Consider the following 24626-nt stretch of genomic DNA (forward strand, 5'->3'; position numbering starts at 1 on the left):
GGATACATTCTCTGTAGCTTTTGAGAATCTCAAAACTTTGCAAGACTCCTTACAGGAGAAAAGAATAATGAAGTTGCTTCTAGTCCTCATCTAACCAAAGAAGAACTTACACTTTGACATTAAGCAAAAAGGGTACTTCAAATAGTTATCTTCTTGGAATACATATAATGTGTGTATGCACTCTTCCCTGGGTAATCTAGCGTAGAGGCTCTCAAAGTGTGGTCCCTACACCTGCAGCATAAGCATCACCTGGGAGTTTGAGAGAAGAGTAAATTCTCAGGCCCTACCTTGGACCTACTGAATCTGAAAATCTGGGGATGGGGCCAGCAACTGTATTTTAACAAGTCCTGCAAGTCCTTCTGGTGCTCCCTAAAGTTGGAGAACCATCAGTCATCTAGAAGCAATTCTTCGTAAAGCTGCATCTAGAAAGTAAACATTTATTTAGTCTCAGCCCAAATGTTTAAAAGATTTTTCAGGCTATGAGATGAACATCTTTCAGCAAATAAGTGAGGTGCCTATACCACCAAGTGACAGTGTTTGGGACTTTCTTCTCCACCGAAGAGGCAGACTGTCATATATTTATACTACCCGACCACTTTATTATTTTATTTTTATTTTTTTCCATTAAGTTTACCATAGGATATTGAATATAGTTCCCTTTGCTTTACAATAGGACAAAGGATTGGCCATAGTTATTATTATGCATTATAGAAGTTGTCCAAACTATTGGCTTATCCATGCTGTTGTCTTGTTTTAGCTGCTACATATCAACAAACTTTTGTTTTTGTTCAATATGTTTCATTTTCCATGTGTGAAAACAAATTTTGTAGCACTCTTATTTTATTGCAGTACCGAACTCTTGGAGTTCTTTTACAATTGCTTCTGATTTTCTGAGACACTAGTGCAGATTGCTGTGTAAATCAACAACCAAAGAATCAATATCAGCGATGTTCTTTTAAAGAATTCAAAGATAAACAGTCCCCATAAGTCACTGTCACTGCACTCCAAGGTTCAAAAGGAAATATTCTGAAAATAAAAGTAGGGGAAAGCATATAATATTACCAAAAGGGCTTTGGGGTAGTGAATGGAAGCAGGAATATGATTTGAGAAGTGAACGTGTGTTCTGAGAACAGTATTAACATAATGGGAATATCAGCATCATCCTTTACTTTTTTCAGGTCATGGTTATTGATTTAAAAACTGACAGAAGTAAAAAATGTTATCAGAGAACTGTTTGCAAAGATGCTTTAAATCCAATATGTCTTCTGTTATTATACTATTGCAGAATATCCTAGGATGGGAGAGACCATAGAGGTCATCTAACCCAATCATGCATTTCATGCTTGACTCACCTCTATACCCCTAAAGAAATGACAGCCACATGACCCTCACATTGTGGTTCATAATAGAGTCATCCACCATGCCTCACACAGTAAAACTACAAGGAAGAATAATGGCATTTTGAAACTGTCAGGCAAGTGTATGCTCCTCAGTTCTGTCTCATCACAACAAAGATTTGGAGTGACGGACATTAAAGCCCCCCTCGGCGTGTCAGAGCTCTCGGGTCTTAGGCAGACCGTGTTATAACTCTAAGATAAATCAGCGTTACAACTCAGTGTTACAGCTCTATTTTATTTAGATAATGGCAGGAAAATCCGTCTTTGAGGTGTGAGGGCATGTCGACCCAAAGACGCGAAGAGAAGAGCGACCCAGCGTGCAGGAGAGAGAGCGAGAGCTAACTTTGGCTCCTCTTTTTATATGTTTTTCTCTCCCTGGGCCTGTCCTATGTAAATTCGGCCAGCCAGGAGTGCTGTTTGTTTTACCTGAGGTCCTCACTCTGGTCCTCGGACCTTCCTTTGTTCTATTTTCGCGGGCTTTTCCCATCCAGGTCTTTTAGCCACCACTATTCTGGACTCCTTTTCCCTATTCTAACTACCTAACAAAACAAAAATATAGAATGCTACTTTGAAATATGGCTCTTGTTAATGTTTGGGAAAATAGTGTTTTTTTTCTTTTGTCATTCCTGGGTGTTGAGCATTGTGGCAGACACTAATTATTGCTCCCAGAATTTGTTCTGCTTCATCTCCAAATATTTGTTTGGCATAGTATAGTAGTAGTGTAGTGAAGTTGCTCAGTTGTGTCCAACTCTTTGCGACCCCATGGACTGTAGACTACCACACCCCTCCATCCATGGGGTTTTCCAGGCAAGAGTACTGGAGTGGGTTGCCATTTCCTTCTCCATTGCTTGGCATACAACTGCTCAAAATAGAGTTTCCATTCCCAAGCTTTCCTTATAGCCATGCATCTGAGTTACTATTGTTGTGTAATAAATCACCTTAAATGTAGAGGTTGAAAACAGAGTTTTTATTATGCTCAAAGATATGTGATGGAGCATCACAGGGCTGGCTTCTTCTGTCATTCTGGCATGACTTCTGTCAGAGCAGTCATGAGCCCACCCAGATTCAAGAGGGGGGGAATTAAGGCTTCAGCTCTTGATGGGGTGTTGCAAGGCACACTGCTGAGGAGCACACAGAACAGGTGAGGCTTCTGCAGTCACGTTTGGAACATGCAGTTGGTCACACTACGGGTATGGCCAGTGACCAAGTTCTGGACAAGAGGATGTAAGAGGAATTGGTGTGTTTAACCTCCTGGAAGTATTCTTAGATAGGGGATGTGTATGTGGTGAGAGGAGAAGTTCCCTTCTCTTTTTTACTTTCCTCTTGACTGAAATATGGATGAATAGCCTGGAGGTAGAGCAGCAATTTGGACAACAAACAGGATTACAGAGCAACAAGCTGGAAGGAGGCTCGGTGCCTAATGATCCTAGAACCACCATGCAAGCCCTGAACCGCTGACATTTACATTACAGAGAAATGAACTTCGGTCTTGTTTAAGTTACCATATTTACCATTTTCTTAATCCTAAAAAAAATCATAGAGCATAATAAAAACTCTGTTTTCAACCTCTACATTTAAGGTGATTTATTACACAGCAATAGTAACTCAGATGCATGGCTATAAGGAAAGTTTGGAAATGGAAACTTTATAAATGAAGATAGATGATGCAAACTTAATTTACTTAAATTCTTAAATTAAATTTTTAAGTTTAACTTAAAATTTTAATTTAAACTTAAAATTTTAATTTAACTTTAATTCTTTACTTAATTTCTTAAATTACTGGTCTATAAAGATGATAATGCTTATATGGTCTATATAATATTTATATGGTTAAAATTTGACTAATATTGTGGACCATGCAGTGAGGATCATGGTGTTTTATAAAAGCGTACTTCTACTTCTTAAAACTCTTATATGGTCTATATAATATTTATATGGTTAAAGTTTGACTAATACTGTGGACCATGCAGTGAGGATCATGGTTCTTTACAAAAACATACTTCTTAAAATGCTTGACCCTCATCATCAGAAGTACATTACTATATTTAAAAATAAAATTATTGTGAGATTAAGAAATGCAAATAAAGAAAATAGTCACTCATGGAGTGACTATCAGTTGTATTATAAACAAAGGGTTATTTTCAAAATATATTTTTATTAAAGAGACTAGTTTGTTACATCTTGATTTCTAGTCTTTGAGGTTTCTGAACCATGTATTTACCATTTTTTGTGTGTAGATAGAAATCACAATAACAACTGAGCTTGCTCTTGAGATATTTCATTTTACAATGATGGTCATGATGAAAAATGAAATATGTTTTTAAACACCATTTAATCGGCAAAAGACATTTGCTAATTCGAAACTGTAAACATTCGCAGAATAAGCCTTGTTTCCAAGTCAAGGACTTCTTGAAAAGCACACATCTCAGATTCTATTTCTCTTTATATTGAACTACGTATTCCTATTTTTGGAGATATAATTCAAAACCACTCAAAGCATAAGGGAACGTTTTAAAATAATAACAGTTTAATCAGGCAAAGGTTCTTTTGCTTGAGGGCCATCTGTCCTGACATTGACATTTTATTCAAATTGCTGCACTATCCTCTTTGAAGGCCATCGACTAACTTCCAAGGGCCTCACAATAAATAGGGCATTTGTCTTAACAAGTAGTAACTGCACCAAGTGGACAATGGGATGCTATCGGTGAAGCAAAACAATAAACCAGGTTGAGTGGAGAAAGGCTGTGTAACACATGGCGAAAGAAAAAGAAAGGTGTCACAAAGATGGGGCATTCTTTCTTTGTCCAAAAGAACCAGTACTACACGACTTTAAACAAAAGACATCACCCGCACGCAAGTATTACTACAACTAGATTCTCGGAGGAAAAGAAAATGACGCTAACAAGGTGGAGGCCCAAGTTTCAGGGCAAATCGCCTGGCACCAGCTCTGCTTGGACTCGGGGTGGTGAAAGAGGCGTGGGAATTCGCCGAGTGGCCGGTCCTCGCCGGGGCGTGCGGACAGGTGGGCTACCGGGCGCGCCTGGGCCCGGGGCTGACCCGGGGAGTGCCGAGTTGGGGGTGTGGGGGGACCCGCCCCGGCCGCGCCCCCTAGGAGAGTGCCCCGCCAGCCTGCTGGCGCCGGCCTGCGTGGCGTCTTCAGCCCCTCCGCTGTGCAAGTGGCGGGTGCTCGGCGCCCGCCGGCAGGGTTGCCATGGTTTCCGTGGGTCACGTGGGGGCGCGCGGAGCCCCCTCCCGCGTGCAGCGGTGGGGCGGGGGCGGGGCGGCCCGGGCGGGGGAGAGGAGCGGCCGCGGCGGGAGCGGGAGGAGCCGGAGATGCTGCCAGCCCTCCCGGGGCCGAGCTCGCTCAGCCGCCGCCGCCGCACCGAGCAGCCGCGCGCCGCGAGCCGCGGGCCAGGCCAGCCTGGCTGCCGGGGCCCAGTGCGCCGCGCTCGCAGCCGGTAGCCCCTCCAGCGCCCGTCTGCGCTCGCTTGGCCGCCGCTGGGCCCGAGGCCGGTTCAGCCAGGGGGCGAGGGCGGCGCCCGGGCGCCCGCCGGCAGGGGAGGCAGGATGAGCATCGAGATCCCGGCGGGACTGACGGAGCTGCTGCAGGGCTTCACCGTGGAGGTGCTGAGGCACCAGCCCGCGGACCTGCTGGAGTTCGCGCTGCAGCACTTCACGCGCCTGCAGGAGGAGAACGAGCGCAAAGGCGCCGCGCGCTTCGGCCATGAAGGCAGGACCTGGGGGGACGCGGGCGCCGCCGGCGGGGGCGGCACCCCCAGCAAGGGGGTCAACTTCGCCGAGGAGCCCAGGCACAGCGATTCGGAGAACGGCGAGGAGGAGGAGGAAGAGGCCGCGGATGCAGGGGCATTCAACGGTGAGGACCGGATCCCCCGCGTGGGCCCACACCCCCGCCGCTCCCCCCGGTCCTTAGATCCCGGAGCTACGCTCACCCACCTCTCCCCGCCTTCCCTACCTTCCAGTCGCGCCCACCCCCTCAGCTCCATTTCTGTCTCTTCCACTCGCCCACTTTCTTCCTCCGCGCTCTCGTCGTGCCCTCCTCCGTGTTCCCTCCTCGGGAGGTGGGGAGCCGAAAGGTGAGGCGTCTCTGCCCACTCGCCCCACTCTCTTCCTGGGCTCGGAGGCAGAGGCCGGTAGGTTTGGAGTGGGCTTCTGAGAAACGACTTTCGCTGGGGTTGCATAAATGAAAGTGGCCCATTTGGCATCCTCTTTCAGCCCGTATGTGTATTAGTGGACTGTCCAAAACGAAGAGGCGGAGGGGTGGTCAATTGCATTGGCTTCACTCTTGTTAGGATGGCAGATTCACTGAAAGGAGCGTTAAATTGGACTCACGGGGCAGAATAGAATTTATGGTGATAGCTTTGGCATTCTTGGAAACAAGAGTCATCTATTATTTTCCAGTTTACCGATGGCGTGTTGTATTCTTTTGGGACACACAACAAAGGATCCTGTTTAGTCTGCAACCCAAGGGGTCTTTGGAATGAGGAAACGGGCTAATGGTTTGATTTAAAACAAATTTTGGATGATTTGATGCCTTAAAAACAACAACAACAAAAACCTGTGGGAAAAACACTGTAGGAAGTTCTGAAAGCTTGTTGGTTGTCTTTAGAATGAAAAGCAGTGAGTAATTGTAAAGACTGTGCCAGACACTGAAGCTGGAAAGAATGAATGGGAAAGAAAAGGGGGTTTTCTCCAGTAGCTGCTCCTGGCAGGTCCCACCCCTCCTGCTTATAACCCTCTTTCCCTGACACACGCAGACACGCTTACACATTAACAGCCTCCTGCGTTTACATAGCATGCCTAAATCTCATCTTTGTGGCATCCCAAGCTAAAATACCCCGGTGTGCAAATGTGCAAGTGCTTTTTCTTTGTGGTATAAGACAAACGTGCTTTCAGCATCACACCAGCTTTTATTTATTTACACTACTCGTGGTTTTGGTGTCCACAGTGCATTTCATATTTTAAAGTGTCATTTCCTTGTGTACGTTTCTAGCAAGGTGTTTCTTTTCTTTGCAAAATTGTTGAAGTGTGTTATAAAATTAAGGTATTTTTAGCTTATCTGAAGCAGTCACAGAAAGCCCTGGAAATTACTGCTCTCTGAAGATAAAATGGAATATTGTTACTTTAAAATTTTTTCTTTTGGACTTTGTAATGTTTCCAGGGGTAGGATAATCATAGTCTTCATTTTGCACAAAAACTTAATTGAATGCTTTTCTTATTAGAAATGGCATGAGAAGGAAAGAGTGCAGATTTTAAGCAGACCGGCAGGAGAAGCCACTGATGAATGACACAAAGGGTAGAGACATCTAATACCTTTTTATGCTTGAGACACACATCCACACACGAGTACATCCACATGCACATGGACACACACAAAGAAAACGAAAAGGACTAGTTTCCCAGCCCGGAGAAAACCACAGCCTGAGGGACTTGGTAAGGAGCCTGTATTTGTTCAGTGCAATATATTGTTAGTATAACGAAAATATTTTGCTTTTGTAATGTTTTGAAGTACTTTGCATTTATGATTTTGTTTTCTCTTTAAAACAATGTGGACCGTACACAGAACAGAGTTTATTTCCATTTAACGATGAAGAAATAAGCCGTTACCTTCTGAATAGTAGGGATCATTAGTATGGTTTTATAGTCTCCAAAGCACTTTTATTGTAAAAATTACTCAGTGTCAGTTTTACTAAATACTAGTTAACCAACTGCCCAATTTATTCCCCATTCCTACCTCCCGATACCCCCTGAGACTTTTGTGACTGCAACCACTTTGGTCATTATCCAGTGCACACATATGTGTCTATGTATAACAGAAACTTTGGCAATGGTCCTTCCCTTTTCTAGGTGCAGTGAAAATATATATATTTAGAGTAATCTCTATTCTAATCATTTCTCAATTTTTTAAAAGTAATTTGTGTTGAGACCCCCAATTTGAAGAGAATTCTAGACTACCACCGGGTCGGCAAACTTTTTTGTAAAGGGTCAATATTTCAGGTTTGTGAGCAACGTAGTCTCCATCGCATATTCCTCTTTTTTTTAAAAAAAAAAACAACAGTCCTTTAAACATGTATCCCCTCTGTACAAAACTGGCCACAGACCAAGGCCATAGTCTGTCAACCCTTGGTCAGAGGAGGAAAAAAGTCAAAATAATACTCTTGGGAAGAGGGAGGAAAACAAGGGGAATGAGCCTATCAGTTTAATGCCTAAGTCTAAAAAAGTGCTGAACTATTAAAAAAATACCTGATACTGGGAAATCCTCATGACATAGTAAAGAATGAGAAAAGTACTAAAGAATGGGGAAAGTAATAGAAGACAAGTCTTAATTTACTGAAACATAGCACAAGATGAAAAGGATAAGTCATTCTTAACTTTTAGTGTATCTCTCAAGGAAGTTTGATTCTGAAATGAGTATTACCTGGTACTAGGCTTTTAGAGCTGTTTTGAATAGCTTGGGGTGGACTTGGGATCTTTTTTTATCAGGTGATATCTACTGTTCCCCGACCTTACTTTGAGGAAGATTGGTCAACAGATAATGCTGATTGTAATATCACTTTCTCTTATTAACAGTTAAAAACTAGCTGCCATTTATTGAGATTGTGTGCTAGGCACTATCTAAATGCCTGGACTCGTTATCCCAGCTTTCTAAGAAAGATGAGGCTGACGGTGGTTGAGTGTTTCACAGCTGGTAGGCTGCAGAGGTTGTCAGAGCGGTGGGCCTGGCGCCATGCCTGTGCTCTCGAGTCCTGGGTTTTATCTCTGGAAAGGGGGTGGGCCTGGCTTCCCTTCAGCATCCCTTTTATGTCAAGCTCTGCTTGAGGCCCTTACTATGTTTTGTCTTTAAGGTTTAGAAAAATAAACTTGTCCAAGGTCACACACAGACTAGTGAGGAATAGAGCCTGGTTTCTTACTCACATCTGTCTGACCTAAGATCATCAGAGGTCTCTCCCTTAATGAAATTTGTCCAGCTGGCTGAATCAGAGGTCAGGTGTTCCTGCCTTTTTTTTTTTTTTCCCCAGTGATGGTGATGAATTTGCATTGATTAATTCATACCTACTCTCACAAATCCCTTAGGACAAGTGATAGTATTTGTGAGAGGTTGTTCAAAAAGGCAAGTTTTTCACCATGAAGCTGGTTGCCTTTGACTCCCCCAGAGAGATCTAGCTGTGACCTTGAACTCATAGTGTGGTGGTTGAATCAAGCAAGTGAACCAGCATTTGGGACCGTGGCCAAAAGTCTGATGGGTGAAGGTGGTCTTTACTTCTCTCCTCCATTTCCAAAGGATTCTTCCTCTGCTGATTGCTTTTTTTGTTCCCCTCCTATTCTTTTCTAAGTTTATCACTTCTGATGTTTACTTCCAACTTGTTGTCAATTCTTGTTAAAAGGGCAACCTTTAGGTGTTGGAATGATAGTGGCCTATTGTGATCCCCTTTCGGGGGAAAAGCTTTCCCCTTTGAGACTCTGCCTCCCTCTTCCCCATCCTACAGAAATCAAATGAAACTTGACATGTCTCTTCTGCAAGGGCCGTGTCCCCAGGCTTGGAATTATTAGGAGGGTTGCAGTAAGCCAAAGAGTTGGATCAGTACCAATTTGGAGTGAAATCTGTGGCAATTAATACAGGCATCATTGGGAGATCTTTTGTTGCTCAATTATTTCTTAAGTGAAATAGCTCAAATTACAAAATGAAGTAAATAAAATTGACAAGTGCTGCTCAGTCATGTCCAACTCTTTGCAACCCCATGGACTATAGCCCGCCAGGCTCCTCTGTCCGTGGAATTATCGCAACAGGAATGCTAGAGTGGGTTACCATTTCCTTCTCCAAAATTGACAAATAGTTGGAAACAAATTACACATGGGCCCATGAAGAGGAATCAAACTGGAAGAAAAATAGACTAATGTAAAATATAGAAGAACTAATATACTAAATTATGTAAGGCAAAGATCTCAAGGTCAGGTTAATTTACAGGGCAAAACTATAGAACCATGGTTTATAAGCTTGGATGTCAAAGGCATATAAATAGAAATTTAGCATGTAAAATCTGTGACTTAATCCTCTTAACTCTGATTTATGTCAAATCTTTTAGGAGAACTTTATCTACCTTTACATTTTTACAATTTAAGGGGATTGTGTAGAGTTTACCAGAGATCTTGAAAATTATGCAAAATATTGGAAAGTTGGAGCTTATGGTGAGAGATTAAGGGAACAAAGGTACATAGCATGAGAGGAAATGGTTGAAAGAGCTGAGAATAGCATGCATGTGTCTGAAAATTTTTCTTAAGAGGATTAAGAGCAAATGTTCTTCATCTCTATTAAATACAGAATTGGAAGAGCTAAGCTTTATTGTAACTTGAAGAATAAAAGTCAGAAATTCATCTGTCTGGAATGACGTGTGTGGTCTTATAAAATAAGATGACAAAGCAATGAGGGTAATAGATTGACTTCCTAAGAATCTGCTGTGAAAAAGTTCTTAACCTTGTTCATATTGGAAGTAAAAAAACATGTTGACATTCATGGCCTGACTGACAGTAGGAAGTTGTAGAGAGGAATTAGAGCTTTAAAGGAGAGTTGCTTTGGTTGATTTTTTAGGTTCACTTGTGTGAGCTCTTTTTTAAGAACTTGCTCTGGGGAGGGCTCCTGGAGACTGTTGTGAGACAAAGCAGCCAATCCTAGTCTCCTACTTCATGTAGCCATCAGCATACAGCTAAAGAAAGAAATTTATTTTAGTCATGGTACTTGTGCAATGGACTGAAAGTTAAAATATTGTTTTAGTATACAATCAACCTCTTAAATCCATTTAATCAGCTTGAAAAGCATTCATGGAAGTTGATTTTGGAGGGTTAAGTTGCAACTTAGACAATGTCTTTTTTTTTTTAATGTATGAAATTATGTGCTCAGCATGTTGACATGTCATAATAATAGTACTTGCTTTGTGAAGCTTTAATGAGGATAAATGGAGTAATATTTGCAAGGCCCTTAGGATACTGCACCCAACAAGCATTGGTTACCTGTTAAATATTCTCATTTACAAGAGGTCTTCTAGAAGTATTTTCTTCACAATGAGGCTTTCATTGTTTGGTGGCGATGAATCTAACGTTTGCACTTTTTACACAGATGAAATAGGAAATGAGCTAGCTGGACAGTTTCTCTTAGGATTTAATGTGAAGTTACGCTGCATAGTAATAAAACCCACATCCTTTCAACTCATAATTTGTAGCTAAGCACTCTAGGATTTTGTAGTTAATGAGACTTTTCTGGTCTTTGACTTTTGGAAATTTATATAGTAGTTTTAAATCCTCCTCCTGAAATGGATTACATCATTCATGACAATGGCTAAAATATTAAAGCCATTATTTTAGTTAGGCGCTTAAAACAACATTAGAGAAGATTTTTAAAAAAATATTTTGTGTTAAAGATGGCAATTATGATTTTTCAAAGAACAGTTAAGAACATTATTCATTTTAATAGTAGCATTAAATGGATTACTTTAGGGATTGAAATTGGGAAATCAAAGGATTTTGGGTGTCCTTTCTCAAACTTTATCCATCTATTACTTTAGACTTGGGAAAAGGGAGGGAGGAGAGAGGGGAGAGTTGGGAAGAAAGAGAGGAGGAGGGAGAGGAGTAAAATCAGTTACAACTTGTGAAGGGTTCTTTGAGAAACTGATAGCTTTTCTTAAGCAGTGGCATAGAATAAAAGCATCTCAGCAAAACCTGAAGCATTGGATACCTTCATGTGTTTGCCTACCTATCTTAAAGATCAAACTGTAGCTATTATTTAACTTCCATTTGAAGGCATGTAAGCTTTCCATTTGAGTTTGTACATAAAATGATATATTGTGTCTGGGTGGGACAGAGTAAATATTTAATGGTTATTCATTGTTGTAAATCTCATTCCCTGGATTCCAGTAAATTTCCAGCTGTCAAAGTTATGTCCATAGCTGTGTCAAAAAAAAAAAAAATTGTGTATCTTTTTCAACCATGTGGATACTAACAAAATATCTTTGAAATTGTCAAGGAGGAATTTATTTGTGATCCCTTAAAAAGAGAAATCTTAATGAGAGTAATAGGTATAGAGAAAGCCTGTGGTGGAAGTAGGGGTTGATGGAATATTTGACTAAGGGATTCAGCGAAGGTGTTTGAGTTGACTGACCTCAGGGTATGCCTTAGCGGTGTTCAGAGTCAAAGACTAAAGGGGCTGAGACCTGGGACAGCCCTTGAGGAGAAAGAACATGTATAAGTTGAGAGGTAGGATCCCCTGCTCATTCACCCACTGCAAACATCTGCTCATTCACCCACTGCAGACATATTTATTGAGAGCCAACTCCTTTTTTTTTTTTTTAAGAAAAAAAAAGTAATTATTCTTTTAAGTTTACTATCTCTAGACTCCTTAAGAGACAATCCTTTTGTCACAGACTGTCTCATAGATAGAATATGTTGTCTATAACATTTAACAGATGGAGCCGCTGAGAGCCAGAGACGTTCCTTGCCCAGATTTAGTCCGTTTTGGTCTTTTTGTTCATAGAATTATCACTGAACATTTTGTGTGCTATTGATATTAACTTACATACTATAAATCCTTTCTGTCTTCCATCAGGGTGATAGATAAGGTCTAAAAGGCCAGGCTAACAAGAAATACTTTAGTATTTTCCCTTCAGAGTCACCAATTTTTTTTCTCTTTGATTTTTTCATTGCAGTGAAATTTAATATTAGATTTTATTTTTGTATCAATTGCTTAAAGAGAGGCAATGGAAAAGAAAAAAGAGTGCGGTGACTTTTCTGAGTTGGATGAGTTGTTGTCATCATGTTCTTGGTCCTGTTCTTATTGTCCTTCCAGCCTTATCCTTACTACTTAGTTGTGATTGAGATGGTCCTGGTTGCAAAACCCCATATGAAAACTTCACTGCAATACTGATTATTATCTTTATTTTATGGGAGCAAGTTTTTGTGTTTCGGAAATTCAAAATGAGTCAGACTGTTCCATTATGTAATTATTTTGTGGAAAGAATTTGAGCTCAAATTTTCAGGTCATGGCTTACATGAAAACAACAATCTAAAAAAATCAGAAATATAAACACAGTTGGTGTAACATTTATAAATGTTTCAGCAATAGGCTTTGCCATGTGTAGCTTAGTATGTTTGGAAGCTAAAAAAAAAAAAATCATTCCAGTTGCTGCTGTTTAAAAATGTTTCTGTATTTAAAAAAAAAAGACAAAAGGTCAAAATATAAACACATGTTCCACATAAAAGTGAAGCCAAAAAAGATATACTGTATACAGTGATTCCGGTATCCGTTTGGCTGGGGACTGACACTGTTTAATTTATATTAGCTGTTCCAAGATAGAATAGTTCATGGGAGTTTTACTGAGGGGATTTTTTTTTTTTTTTTTTTTTTGGATAAAAAAGAAGGAAAAACTTCCACTTGTTTAAATACGTTTTAGTTAGACTCAAAAAGCATCTTTCCAAAAGGTTCTTAATTAAAACATGACTCAGCTGTTTCATTTCAGTTGCTATAGAAAGCTAATGTCTGTTAAATGATATTCTTTCTATTTAATCATTTTTGACATTTTTGGCTATGTAACTGCCAGGCCCTGAATAAGGCTATTATACATATCATGCAGCCCTCCCCCGAGTGAGTGGTAGAGTCAGGGTTCGAACCTGACAGTCCTGAGTTCAAAGCCCATCTGCTTGACCACACACTTCAGTGTTAGTAACTCTTACATCAATAAAATGGCTGAAAAGAACCACATATCAAAAAATAAGCCACCTACTTTTCACTCTAAAAATTTAGTCTGGCTCAGCATTGATCTGGCCCTTTTACAATTTGCTTTTTCTCTCTGTTCTACCCAAATTAGCACTCCGTATACTTTTCTTACATCAGCTTTATTTTATTTTATTTTATTTTGCTGTGCTCTGCGGCTTGTGAGATCTTAGTCCCTCAACCAGGGATCAAACCCGGGCGTTCAGCATTGAAAGCGTAAAGTCCTAACCACTGAGCCATCAGGGAAGCCCCAGTACTTGGTGGACTTTCCAAAATCAATAAAATATTTATTTTTAGAAATGAACATCTCATATACTGAGCTGTTTAATTATCAATTTTTTTTATTATGTACCCTCATTAGCAAAATTGCTAATGAGGGAACATAATGAGTATACACATCCCAAGTGTGTCTTTATAAATGTTGTGCATGTACCAGTGTATTAACTTACTATGTATATGAGAAAGCGTTGTTGTTGTTGACTCTTTTGCAACCCCGTCGACTTTAGCCCACCAGGCTTCTCTGTCCATTGGATTTCCCAGGCAGGATAACTAGAGTAGGTTGCCATTTCCTTCTCCAGGGGATCTTCCAAGTCCAGGGATCGAACCTGTGTCTTCTGCATTGCAGGCAGATTCTTTACCACTGAGCCATCAGGGGAGTCCCATGAGAAAGCATTCTACAATATAAATTTTGAAAGGGAGAAGTAAAAAGTCATTGTAAACAAGTTCTAATTTTTTCCTATACCCTTAAAGACTGCCTTATACTCTGCCTGGGGGTGCATGACCCCATTTTGGAGACCACAATCCTAACAATTCAACTAAACTGATACTCTATTAGTATATAAGCTGGCTGTAATAAACTTTGGCTTCCTCTTTTAAGCTCCTGAATTGTAGGGTCCTAGTGTGTGTGTGTTTGTCTTTTTTAAATAGACATTCATTAGGTAAGCTAATTGTTTAATTCAACTGAAGTTTGGCAGAATAAAGAGGAGAATTCTATCTTATAAAGAGGAAATAAAATCACACTGCCTGACAGATAAGATCCAGGCTTTTTCTTTTAAATTTGTGTTCCTATCTGTACCTTGAACTCCACCTAGATTATAGAGTACTAAGGTTGTTGGTACACATTTTGGCGATGTGACATACAGAATCATACCATGTTATAGGTGTTTAGTTAAGAATGACTAAGTCATGGAAATGCTGTCTGAATTAGAAGAAAATTTAAAGTTCAAAATATTTTAAAAGATTAGGACCAGGCAATACCCTAAGGAGAAAAAAGTTAAAATAGTTTAAAAGAAATGCAGTTACATAGGGTATAGTGGTAAAGAACCTACTTGACTGTGCAGGAGACACAAGAGACATGGATGCGATCCCTGGGTAAGGAAGATGTTCTGGAGGAAGCTGTGGCAACCCACTCCAGTACTCTTGCCTGGAGAATCCCATGGACAGAAGAGCCTGGCGGGCTACAGTCCATAGGGTCGCAAAGAGTCGGACAAGACTTAAGCTACTTAGCACGCACGCATGCACACCCGCACAGGATCTCTCAGGAAAGCAGTCTCTGGAGAGGACAGTTGTTTAGAAGGGAGACTCTTCGCTGTCTCCCTTTTTGTAACTTTTGATAAAAAGCTTATCATATACTTGTATTACCTATTAAGTACATTTTAAGTGAAAAAAGGCATGAAAGAAAGTTGATTCGTTTGTAAACAGCCCTTGAGTAGTAGATAAAATGCTGTAGAGGCATATAGTGTGGTTCAAAATTAATATAGTCAAATATTCTTGCCTGAATTATTCTCTTGGTCCTAGGTAGCCAGTCCTCTTTCCTTAGCTTTCTGCCAAATCTCAGTTTTTCTCCAAAGGTTAGCTTCATTTCATGCTTCCAAAATATCCTTACAAAATTCTCTGGTTGACATGAATGGTGTCAAAATGGCAGGAAGAAAGCTCGGTGGCTGACAGATGTGCTCGGCACAGGCAGGCAGGGGTATGCAGAATAAGCTCCTTCCCTCCTAGACTTTCCTGTGTGCATCTCACTTTGCTCGCATTAGGTGGCCAAATACATCTTAATTAACCTCAAGTTGAATACTGAATGTCTAATAATAGTAAATGTCTGCAAGCGTGTATTTCTGAAGTGATCGAAACCTTCTTGGGCATGTGAATATTTAAAATAGCCTCTTGATAATCCTTTATATTTTAAACATTTTAAAGTGTTTTCATGAAATGTAAAAGCCTTTGCTAGTCTTCAGTTTCGTAGGTTTCATCATATTAAACAAAATAAGGCGGCATTATATTTTGGTCTGGTATTTGATCATTCTGCAAAATGCAAAGAACACAAGCATACAGGCTTGTCTTGCAGCTGAGAATTGCATATTCTCACTGAGTAGACGTTCTGATCTCTCTATACTTACCATGTCGCCGCTTCTGCTTCTGTGAACCCTGAGTTACATCTCAAATGCATCTGTTGCTCTGAACCTACTTTGTCCTTTTTCCTCTTCACCTTCCCTCATTCCTACCACCTTGAAAGACACTGCCTTCATCCCTTTATTACGAGAATCCTGCTCACCCCCCAGGGCTGACTTGCTCTTTGGAACCCTCCAGTCTTAGCTGTAGTTCCAGCACAGACCTCCCCTTTCCTTAAGATTCGATGTATCTACCTGCTTACCAGCCACCTCTGCTTGCATATTCTTCAGGCCACTCAAATAATTTTGCCCTAAACTGAATGTGTTACCGTCATCTCCCTCAATTATTATTCCTTCCACTTTTCCCCTCCACTAATTTGATAAACATGGTCAGTCAAGCCCCTTTCCTCTCTCTCATACTTGTTAAGCCTGGTAGTTTATGGAAAACAGATTGCTTTTAGTGCTGAAGATTTTTAAAGTAATGCTGAAAAATCAGAAACAGTGAAAACTTTTTAAAAATATGCCCTGGCTTTGGCATAAGCTCTGGGTTTGAATCTTGATTCTGCCATTTATAACTTTAGGAACCTTGAGCAGGTTACTTTACCACCTATGCCTCAGTTTACTCATCTGTGAAATGGGAATTATGACAGTACTTACTTCAGAGGGTTTTAAATGAATTAACAGTGTCTGACATATATATGCCTTATATATGGGTTTGTTAAAAAATAAGAAAAGGAAGGAAGAAAAGGCAAGTTTTAGAAGTCAGAACATGACAGTTTTTAAAAATGAAGTTTGAACACAGGGAGCTCAAGCTGGTGCTCTGTGATGACCTAGGTGGGTAGGGTAGGGAGGTGGGAGGGAGGCTCAAGAGGGAGGGGGTGTATGTACACTTAGGGCTGATTCACATTTTTGTATAGCAGAAACCAACACAACATTGTAAAGCAGTTATCCTTCAATTAAAAATAAATTTTTAAAAATGAAGCTTGATTGAGAATGTAAGACACGAGATTACTTTCAAGTCAGCAGAAGTGTTAGTCACTCAGTTGTGCCCAACTCTGCAACCACACGGACTGCAGCCCACCAGGCTCCTCTGTCCATGAGATTTTCCAAGCAAGGATGCTGGAGTGGGTTGCCATGTCCTTCTCCAAGGGATCTTCCCAACCCAGGGATCGAACCCCGGTCTCCTGCACTGCAGGCAAATTCTTTACCAACTGAGCTACAAGGGAAGCCCTTCAGGTCAGCATAGTAATAGTAATTAAAGAAAAAGTTATGAATGAAAAGTATAAAACTAAAGTTTTTAGATCTTTCACCTAAGTGTTTCAAACTTTAAAACCCCTTGCTCTTTTAAATCTCAAGTCCTCCTTTAATTCTATTTGAAATGCAAGGTAAAGAGTCTGACTTTAAAATAAAAAATAAGGGAAAAAAAGCAATGGGATAAAGCTTTGCTTTGTTTTCACACCATCTCCTTCCTTGAGAATCAGTGTTTAACTGGTAGAATAAATACATTTGTATGTGTAAAATCTCCCAGTTTATGGTTTTATTCAAGTTTTAATAAGTCATTTTAAAACAACTTGGGAAAGAGTAGGTAGGGTTATTGATAATAGGTACTTTATTTAAATGAGGCAGATGCTTATAGTAAAAACATGAATGTGTGCCTGAAATATAAATTGGAAAAATTGGTTGCATTAAATTGACAGCTTATTGCCATTTCCTCATGTCATAATATTTATGAAAGAAAGCTTATGGTGGGACAAACTTTTATACCTAAGTTTTATGTTAGAATGATTTCATTCTGAAAACCCATCATTCTGTACTTGCTCCAATACAAATTACTATCTTAATAGATTTTTAGAAAGAAAAAGACAGTTCTTTTGGATCTTTGTTTTTACATGGAGTTTTTCACAGGTCTTTGATATCTTATTTGAGTGTCATTAACAATAGTTTACCCACTAAGCAATATTAGGATCTTTGATTCCTAATAATTCCTTAAAAAGAATTCAAAAAATATTTTAGTGCTCAAATTTTAAGAAAAACTCATCTGTAAAAGAATATTTTGTGAAATATATTTTAGGAGCACATTTAGCATTGAAAAAGTACAAAGCTTCAGTTATGCAAGATGAATGAATTCTGGGAATCTAAGTAAATAGCAGGGTGACAGTTACCAGTACTGTACTGGATGCTTGAAATTTGCTGAGAAAGTTGATCTTAATTAAAATCTTCACACATACAGAATGGTGACTATATAGAGGTGATAGTTAAATTGTTTAGCTTCATTGTGGTGATGTTTTTCACAGTGTATACATAGTTTTTATATGTCAAAGGTAACAAAGTAAAAAAAAATGCAATGTAAACTAATCTGGTTGGACTGAGAGTATTGAGAGATTTTTATCTCCAAAACCAAGTAGAGCAGAAATTTTCTTTCTCTCTCTCATTCTCTCTTTCTTTCTCTTTTTTTAAATTATGAGGTGTTTCCAATATACAAAAATGAATACCCATATAAACCATCCCCTGACTCTAACAGATTCTAACATTTTAACCCTTCAGATTTTTTTTTCTTTTAAGAAAATAATTATACATTCAGTAGGAGTCTCCTTGCGTGTCCCTCTCTTATCCCATTCTCTTAACTTCCTTCTCCATACATAACCACCACTATTTTTTTTTTTTTTTAACCACCACTATTTTGAACTTGGTGTCTATATTTCCTATTTTTGTTTTTGTACTATTACTACAAAGCCATCTATTTATAGATTAGGAATAATGCTATTTTGCATATATTCAAAGTTTGTATAATTGTGCCACTTATAAAAGTTTCATTTATGTAAATTATCATCCTTCAGCTTGTTTTTGAGAACAGTGTTTGAGATGATATTACATTGATTCATGTAGCCCTTGTTTACTTCTTTTAAAATGTCAGTATACCCTTATGTAAATAGACAGTTTATCCGTTCTTTGATAAACATTTTGCTTGTTTCTAATTATTTGTCATTACAGTGCTGTGATGAGCATAATGTGTGTGTGCATGTATGTGTATTATGCAAATGTACTCAAGTTTTTTAAAGTGTGGGGACCCCTGGAGGACCATTCCTCTCCTATTCCTTGACCTTTTCAGGGAGTCTATCGATTGAAAATAACAATAATAATAATATATAATAAGTTCTTTGCCCTCCCCCTCATTCTCATAAGTATATAGTGGAATTTTCCAGAGGGTGCATAATGTATGCTATTGCAGCAGATTGAGTGAAGAAGTAGATACGAGAACCCAACTGTCTTCTTTTATGCCAGATTTGTAAAAAATGTAAAATAGTCATTATTTTTATTAATTTTTTTTGTTTTGGAGAATGTATTTTCCATAAGAATATGTTGTTTATAATAATGTGTAGTTGTCTTACTGTTCATTTTTAAGTGAAGTAATTTTAAAACAATTTTAATTTCTTATACAATATAATTTCATGACTATCACCCATGTAAACAAATAATTTTTAAGAATGTAAAGAGATTTTGAGACTGCAGTTCGAGGATTGCTGCTCCAGGTTATATATCTAAGTGTAGAAAGGCTGGTTGGAGGGAACACACGGCTTTCACTCTACCTCATTTTGCCTTATTTGCTCTACAAAGCTGTTATCCAGTTTTCACCCTCAGCAGTTGTGTAAGAATTTCTAGTTCTGCACATTCAAGCCACCATTTGATGTTGTCGGATTTTAAACAGCTTTGCCAATAGGATGGATGTTACCTTGTGATCTCGTGAATTGAATTTGCTTTTCCTTGATTACTGTTGATCTTGAACATCTTTTTTATGTTCACTGATCATATTTGTAGTTCATCTTCTGTGAAAAATATTTTTTATTGCCATTTTTCCTATCTGACTGTGTTGTTCTTAACTGATTTGTACGGGTATTATTCTTTGTCCTTCCCCTTCCATCCATCCATCTTCTGGTCACTAATTCTTTGTTGGTAACATGCATTAAAAAATATCTTCTCCCAGTCTTGGGCTTGTCTTTTCACTTTTTTACAGTAACTTAGGTTGAACAGAGTTTTCTTTGTTTTTTCCTCTACTGTTATTGAGATATAATCAACATACAGCACTGTTTAAGGACCAGCATAATGGTTTGATTTATGTACATCATAAAATGATTACCACACTAGGTTTAGTGAACATCCATCATCTTATATAGATGTTAAATAAAAGAATATTTTTTTCCTTATGATGAGAACTCTTAGGATTCACTCTGTTAACAACATTCATATATAACATACAGTAGTGTTAATTATATACATCTTATTGTGCATTACATCCCTAATACTTACTCATCCTCTAACTGGAAGTTTAAACCATTTGACTATCTTCATCCAGTTGCTCCTTCTCTCAACCTCTGCCTCTGGTAACCATAAATCTAATATCTCTATGAGTTTGTTTATTGTTTGTTTGTTGAAGAATAGTTGACCTACAGCAGACATTCTGTTAGCTCCTGGTGCATAACATAGAGATTTGATATTTGTTCACGTTGCAGATTGATTACCACAATAAGTCTAGTTACCATTGGTCATCATACAAAGATTATCAATACAGCATTATTGATTATATTCTCCTTGCTGTATATTTCATCCGCATGACTCATTTGTTTTGTAAATGGAAGTTTACCTCTTAATTTCCATTACTTGTTTCACTCTTTTCACTCATGTTCGTGCCTTTTCACTCCAGAACAGAATTTCTTGATTTTATCATAGGCTAACATTAATCCCTTCCATCATACTTACACTTTTTTGTGCCTTAAGAAATCCATCTCTGCCCCACATTAAAAAGATAATCTCTTCATTTTCTTGTAAAAATGAAAAAGTCTTCAGTTTCACACTTAAGGTTTTAATCTATCTATAATTTATTTTTGTGCATGGTGTGAGATAAGAATTTCATTTCATTTTTTAAAAATATGCATCTTTTTTTTTACTGTTTCCCTCACTGACTTTTAAACATCAGTTTCTCATTTTTATGTGAACGTACTTAAAGGCTATTCTGTTCTATTCATTTGTCCATTCTTTGATTTTAATATTTTTATCTTAATATGACTTTATATGGTCCTGATATGCGGTAGGGTAATTTTTACTTTATTTTTTGGGACCAAAGTCATTGCAGATGGTGACTGCAGCCATAAAATTAAAAGACACTTACTCCTTGGAAGAAAAATTATGACCAACCTAGACAGCATATTAAAAAGCAGAGACATTACTTTGCCAACAAAGATCCATCTAGTCAAGGCTATGGTTTTTCCAGTAGTCATGTATGAATGTGAAAGTTGGACAATGAAGAAAGCTGAGTGCCAAAGAATTGATGCTATACTCTTGAGAGTCCCTTGAACTGCAAGGAGATCCAACCAGCCCATCCTAATGGAAATCAGTCCTGAATATTCATTGGAAGAACTGATGCTAAAGCTGAAACTCCAATACTTTGGCTACCTGATGCAAAAAACTGACTCATTTGAAAAGACCCTGATGCTGTGAAAGATTGAAGGCGGGAGGAGAAGGGGACAACAGAGAATGAGATGGTTGGATGGCATCACCAACTCAATGGACATGAGTCTGAGTGAATTCCAGGAGTTGGTGATGGACAGGGAGGCCTGGCATGCTGCAGTCCGTGGAGTCGCGAAGAGTCCGACGCGACTGAACTGAACTGAACTGAAGTAATTTTTACCTTATTTTTCTTCTGAATTGTTTAACTACTCATGAGCTTTTATTATTCCACAGAACTTTTAGGATAAGCTTCTTTCAATGATATTGAATCTTCCTGTCCGTGAACATTGCATATCTCCATTTAATCAGTTTTCCTTTTATTTCTACAGTGTTCTGTAATTTTCTCTATAAAGGATTTTCTTGTCTTTTCTTAAATTTATTTCTAAGTTACTTGTTATTTTTTGTTGCTATTATAATTGTGATTTTTTTCCCTTACATATTCTAATTTATTTTTACTGGAATATATATAAGGAGCTGTTAAATCTCAATAATAAAAAGCCTCTAATCAAACTGAGCAGAAGACTTAACAGTTCAATAAAGAAGACATAAGAATGGCCAATAAACCCATGGGAGAGTGCTCAGTATCTTTGGTTATTAAGGAAACTAACATTAAAATCACAATGAGATTCCACTAAACACACAAGAATAGCTAAAATAGAAGACATGTCTTATATTAGCAAAGATACAGAGTAACTGAAATTCTTGTTTATTCCATGAGAGGATGAAATGGTACAAGCAAGAAGTCAGCAGGTTTTTTAAGGTTAAGCATTTATTTACCTGTGACCCAGCAGTCCCACTCTCGGTATCTACTGTGCTGTACTTGGTCACTCAGTTGTGAATGAGTCTTTGCAACCTCTGTGGATCATAGCCTGCCAGGCTCCTCTGTCCATGGGATTCTCCAGGCAAGAATACTGGAGTGGGTTACCATTCCCTCCTCCAGGGGATCTTCCCCACCCAGGGATCAAACCCAGGTCTCCCACATTGCAGGCAAATTCTTTACCATCTGAGACACCAGGGAAGCCCATGAATACTGGAGTGGGAAGCCTGTGCTTTCTTCAGGGAATCTTCCTGACCCAGGAATCGAATCAGGGTTTCCTGCATTGCAGACAGATGTTTTACCAGCTGAGTTATCAGGGAAGCTCCTTCTAGGTATCTACATGAGAAATGCATATGTTCACAAAAAGATTTGTATAAAAATATTTATAGAAGTTTTATTCAGAATGGCCCAGATTGGAAAAAATAATCAACAGGAGAGGATAGACAAATGTAGTACATTCACACAATGAAATACTAGTCAGCAATAAAAAAGAACAAACTATTGATCTTCACAGCAGTGAGAATAAATCTCACATTTGTATGAAATTCAGAGACAGGCAAAACTAAGCTATGGTGGTAGATATACTAATAGTAGTTTCCTAAGGGATGGTGGGAATTGACTGTAAGGAGTTGGTGGAAACTTTCCGGGGTTGTTGGAAATGTTTTGCATATTGATTGGAGTGTTGGTTACATAGGTATGTACATTTGTCAGAACTCTGTGAATTGTGCACTTCATTTTATGTCATTTTCACCTTGATTACAAATAATACTGTTTGAAACATAGATGTTCTTAAAAGCCTCTTTCCCACATTTTAATTGAAAAGTACCTTTGCTTTCTACACTGATTAACTTATGAAATTTTTCTTTATTTTTGTTGGAAACTAGCAGCTGGGTTGAATTTTTCTAATTATGGGTCGTAAATGGGATTGCATTTTACTGTTCGTACAAAAAGTCAAAGGCCAGTGTAACTCTACTGTTTTAAAGTTGATTTTATGTTCCAGCCAGTACAGTATTTTATGAGTTTCATAAATGTAATGTGTGTATAAATTATCACTTACATTTGTCCAAATAATCTATAAGTATCAGGAAATAACCTTATATTAATTTTTTGATAGCACTATTCATTCAGTATTTGTTGAGTTAAATATGTATTAAGCAGAGTTCCAGGTGCTCGGTATACAGTAGTGAAACAGACAAGAAAGGATGCTGCCCTCTCAGTAGCATGGGAGAAAACCCACAGTAAACATAATACACAAGATGATTGGATGGCATCACCAAATCAGTGGACATGAGTTTGAACAAACTCCAGGAGATGGTGAAGGACAGATAAGCCTGGCATGCTGTAGTCCATGGGGTCGCAAAGAGCTGGACACTACCGAGCTACTGAACTACAGCCACAAAAGGTATCTTTAGATAGTGCTGACCACTTGGAACACAAAGAATGATGTGATTTGAGAGGACCTGCATGGGGTTAAACTGTGTATTCTGAGAAAGTCCTCTTTTTTTTTAAGAGGCATTTGAGCTGAGCCTAGAATAGCAGGAACATCATTCTGTGAAGACAAGGTGGTGTTTTCTGAAACCGTACTTTTGTGATTAGGCCAAGCTGAATCACATTTCCTGATGGTTTCGTCTTCATTTCAGAGCCCTTATATTTCTCTTAACTGCTCTTTTTTGGATCTGGTTTTATTGTGCCTTCAGGGATGTGTGAGGATTTGAACTCTCCTAGCTTTTGGTTTTTAGTACTATTCTTAGTGGTCTAGTCTGGATTGTTCACTCTTAGGAACAAAAACATTAGTCTCTGTAAATCTGCCCTTTGCACATATTTGATCTTACAGGTTTAGAAGAGACAGTTTTAGCATATGCAGAAGCAGAGATTGCATTGATGTAGTTTTGACAATGACTTTTCCCATTTCCAGTTTTTCCTCAGAGCCCACATTTCAAAATCCTTCAAGTATTGGGAGCCTCTTTCTGGACATTGTTATTACATCAACTCTGCGCGTGGCTTTATAAGCTTAGCTACCTTAAGACTTTTGTAGCTGAAGCTGAATTTTTCTTTCTGGTCCTAAGAGGGCATTTTTGGTAAAGTCCTCATGAATTAAAAAGTGGAGAATCAAGTTCACTCATAAGCAAAATTAAATGAAGAGTGTTTTTTCCCCTAGGGTAATAGTTATATTCTATTACCTTGGTATTTTAGACTATCAGTTATATTTTGAGGAGTTTGCTTTGTGAATAGAAAGAATGAGACTATGCATCTCTTTAGTGGTCCTTAAAGGTGGCATTTAAAAAAACTAAATGTCTGTATTTCATCTCATTCTGCCGTACTGCAGCCATGCTCCATGTATATGGGTAGATAGGACAGCTAAATCTCACGCTATATAATCAAAAAGGAAAAAGAAAACTGGTCCTTCAAACACTTGCTTCTCAAACAGTTCCCATCATGTCTGATCAGAAGTACTTTGAGGGGGCGTGGCTTTAACAAAGACACAGAAAATAAATAAGTGGTCCTTTGCAATGTCAGAAAGTAAACATGTATAAAGACGTTTGAAAATTGTGGTTGTTCGGTTAATTAGCACAGTATTTCAGGTTTTGTTGCTTACTTGCTTTTGTTGCTGTTGATCTTTTAAAAAAGTTAAATTTCCCTTCCTTCAAAAGTAAGCCTTATAGCTCAGGCATAAGAGAAATTTACTCTGAGCCAAGTATTTATTCTGTCAAAAATAATTACCTAACATGGTTTCAGTTGACATAATT

The 24626-nt window shown here is 38.6% G+C and overlaps 1 protein-coding gene across 1 annotated transcript in view; it reads left to right on the plus strand.

Moving 5' to 3' along the window:
- Positions 1-4839: 4839 nt before the first annotated feature.
- PRKAR2B (protein kinase cAMP-dependent type II regulatory subunit beta) overlaps positions 4840-24626 on the plus strand; it is a 103135-nt gene continuing 83348 nt past the window's right edge. Inside the window, exon 1 of the mRNA XM_065939840.1 lies at positions 4840-5271. Within this exon, the coding sequence (XP_065795912.1) occupies positions 4965-5271 (307 nt within the window). The 5' untranslated portion in view covers positions 4840-4964. The remainder of the gene's footprint in view (positions 5272-24626) is intronic.

Source organism: Muntiacus reevesi, chromosome 6 (genome assembly GCF_963930625.1).
Source record: "Muntiacus reevesi chromosome 6, mMunRee1.1, whole genome shotgun sequence".
Lineage (NCBI taxonomy): Eukaryota > Metazoa > Chordata > Mammalia > Artiodactyla > Cervidae > Muntiacus > Muntiacus reevesi.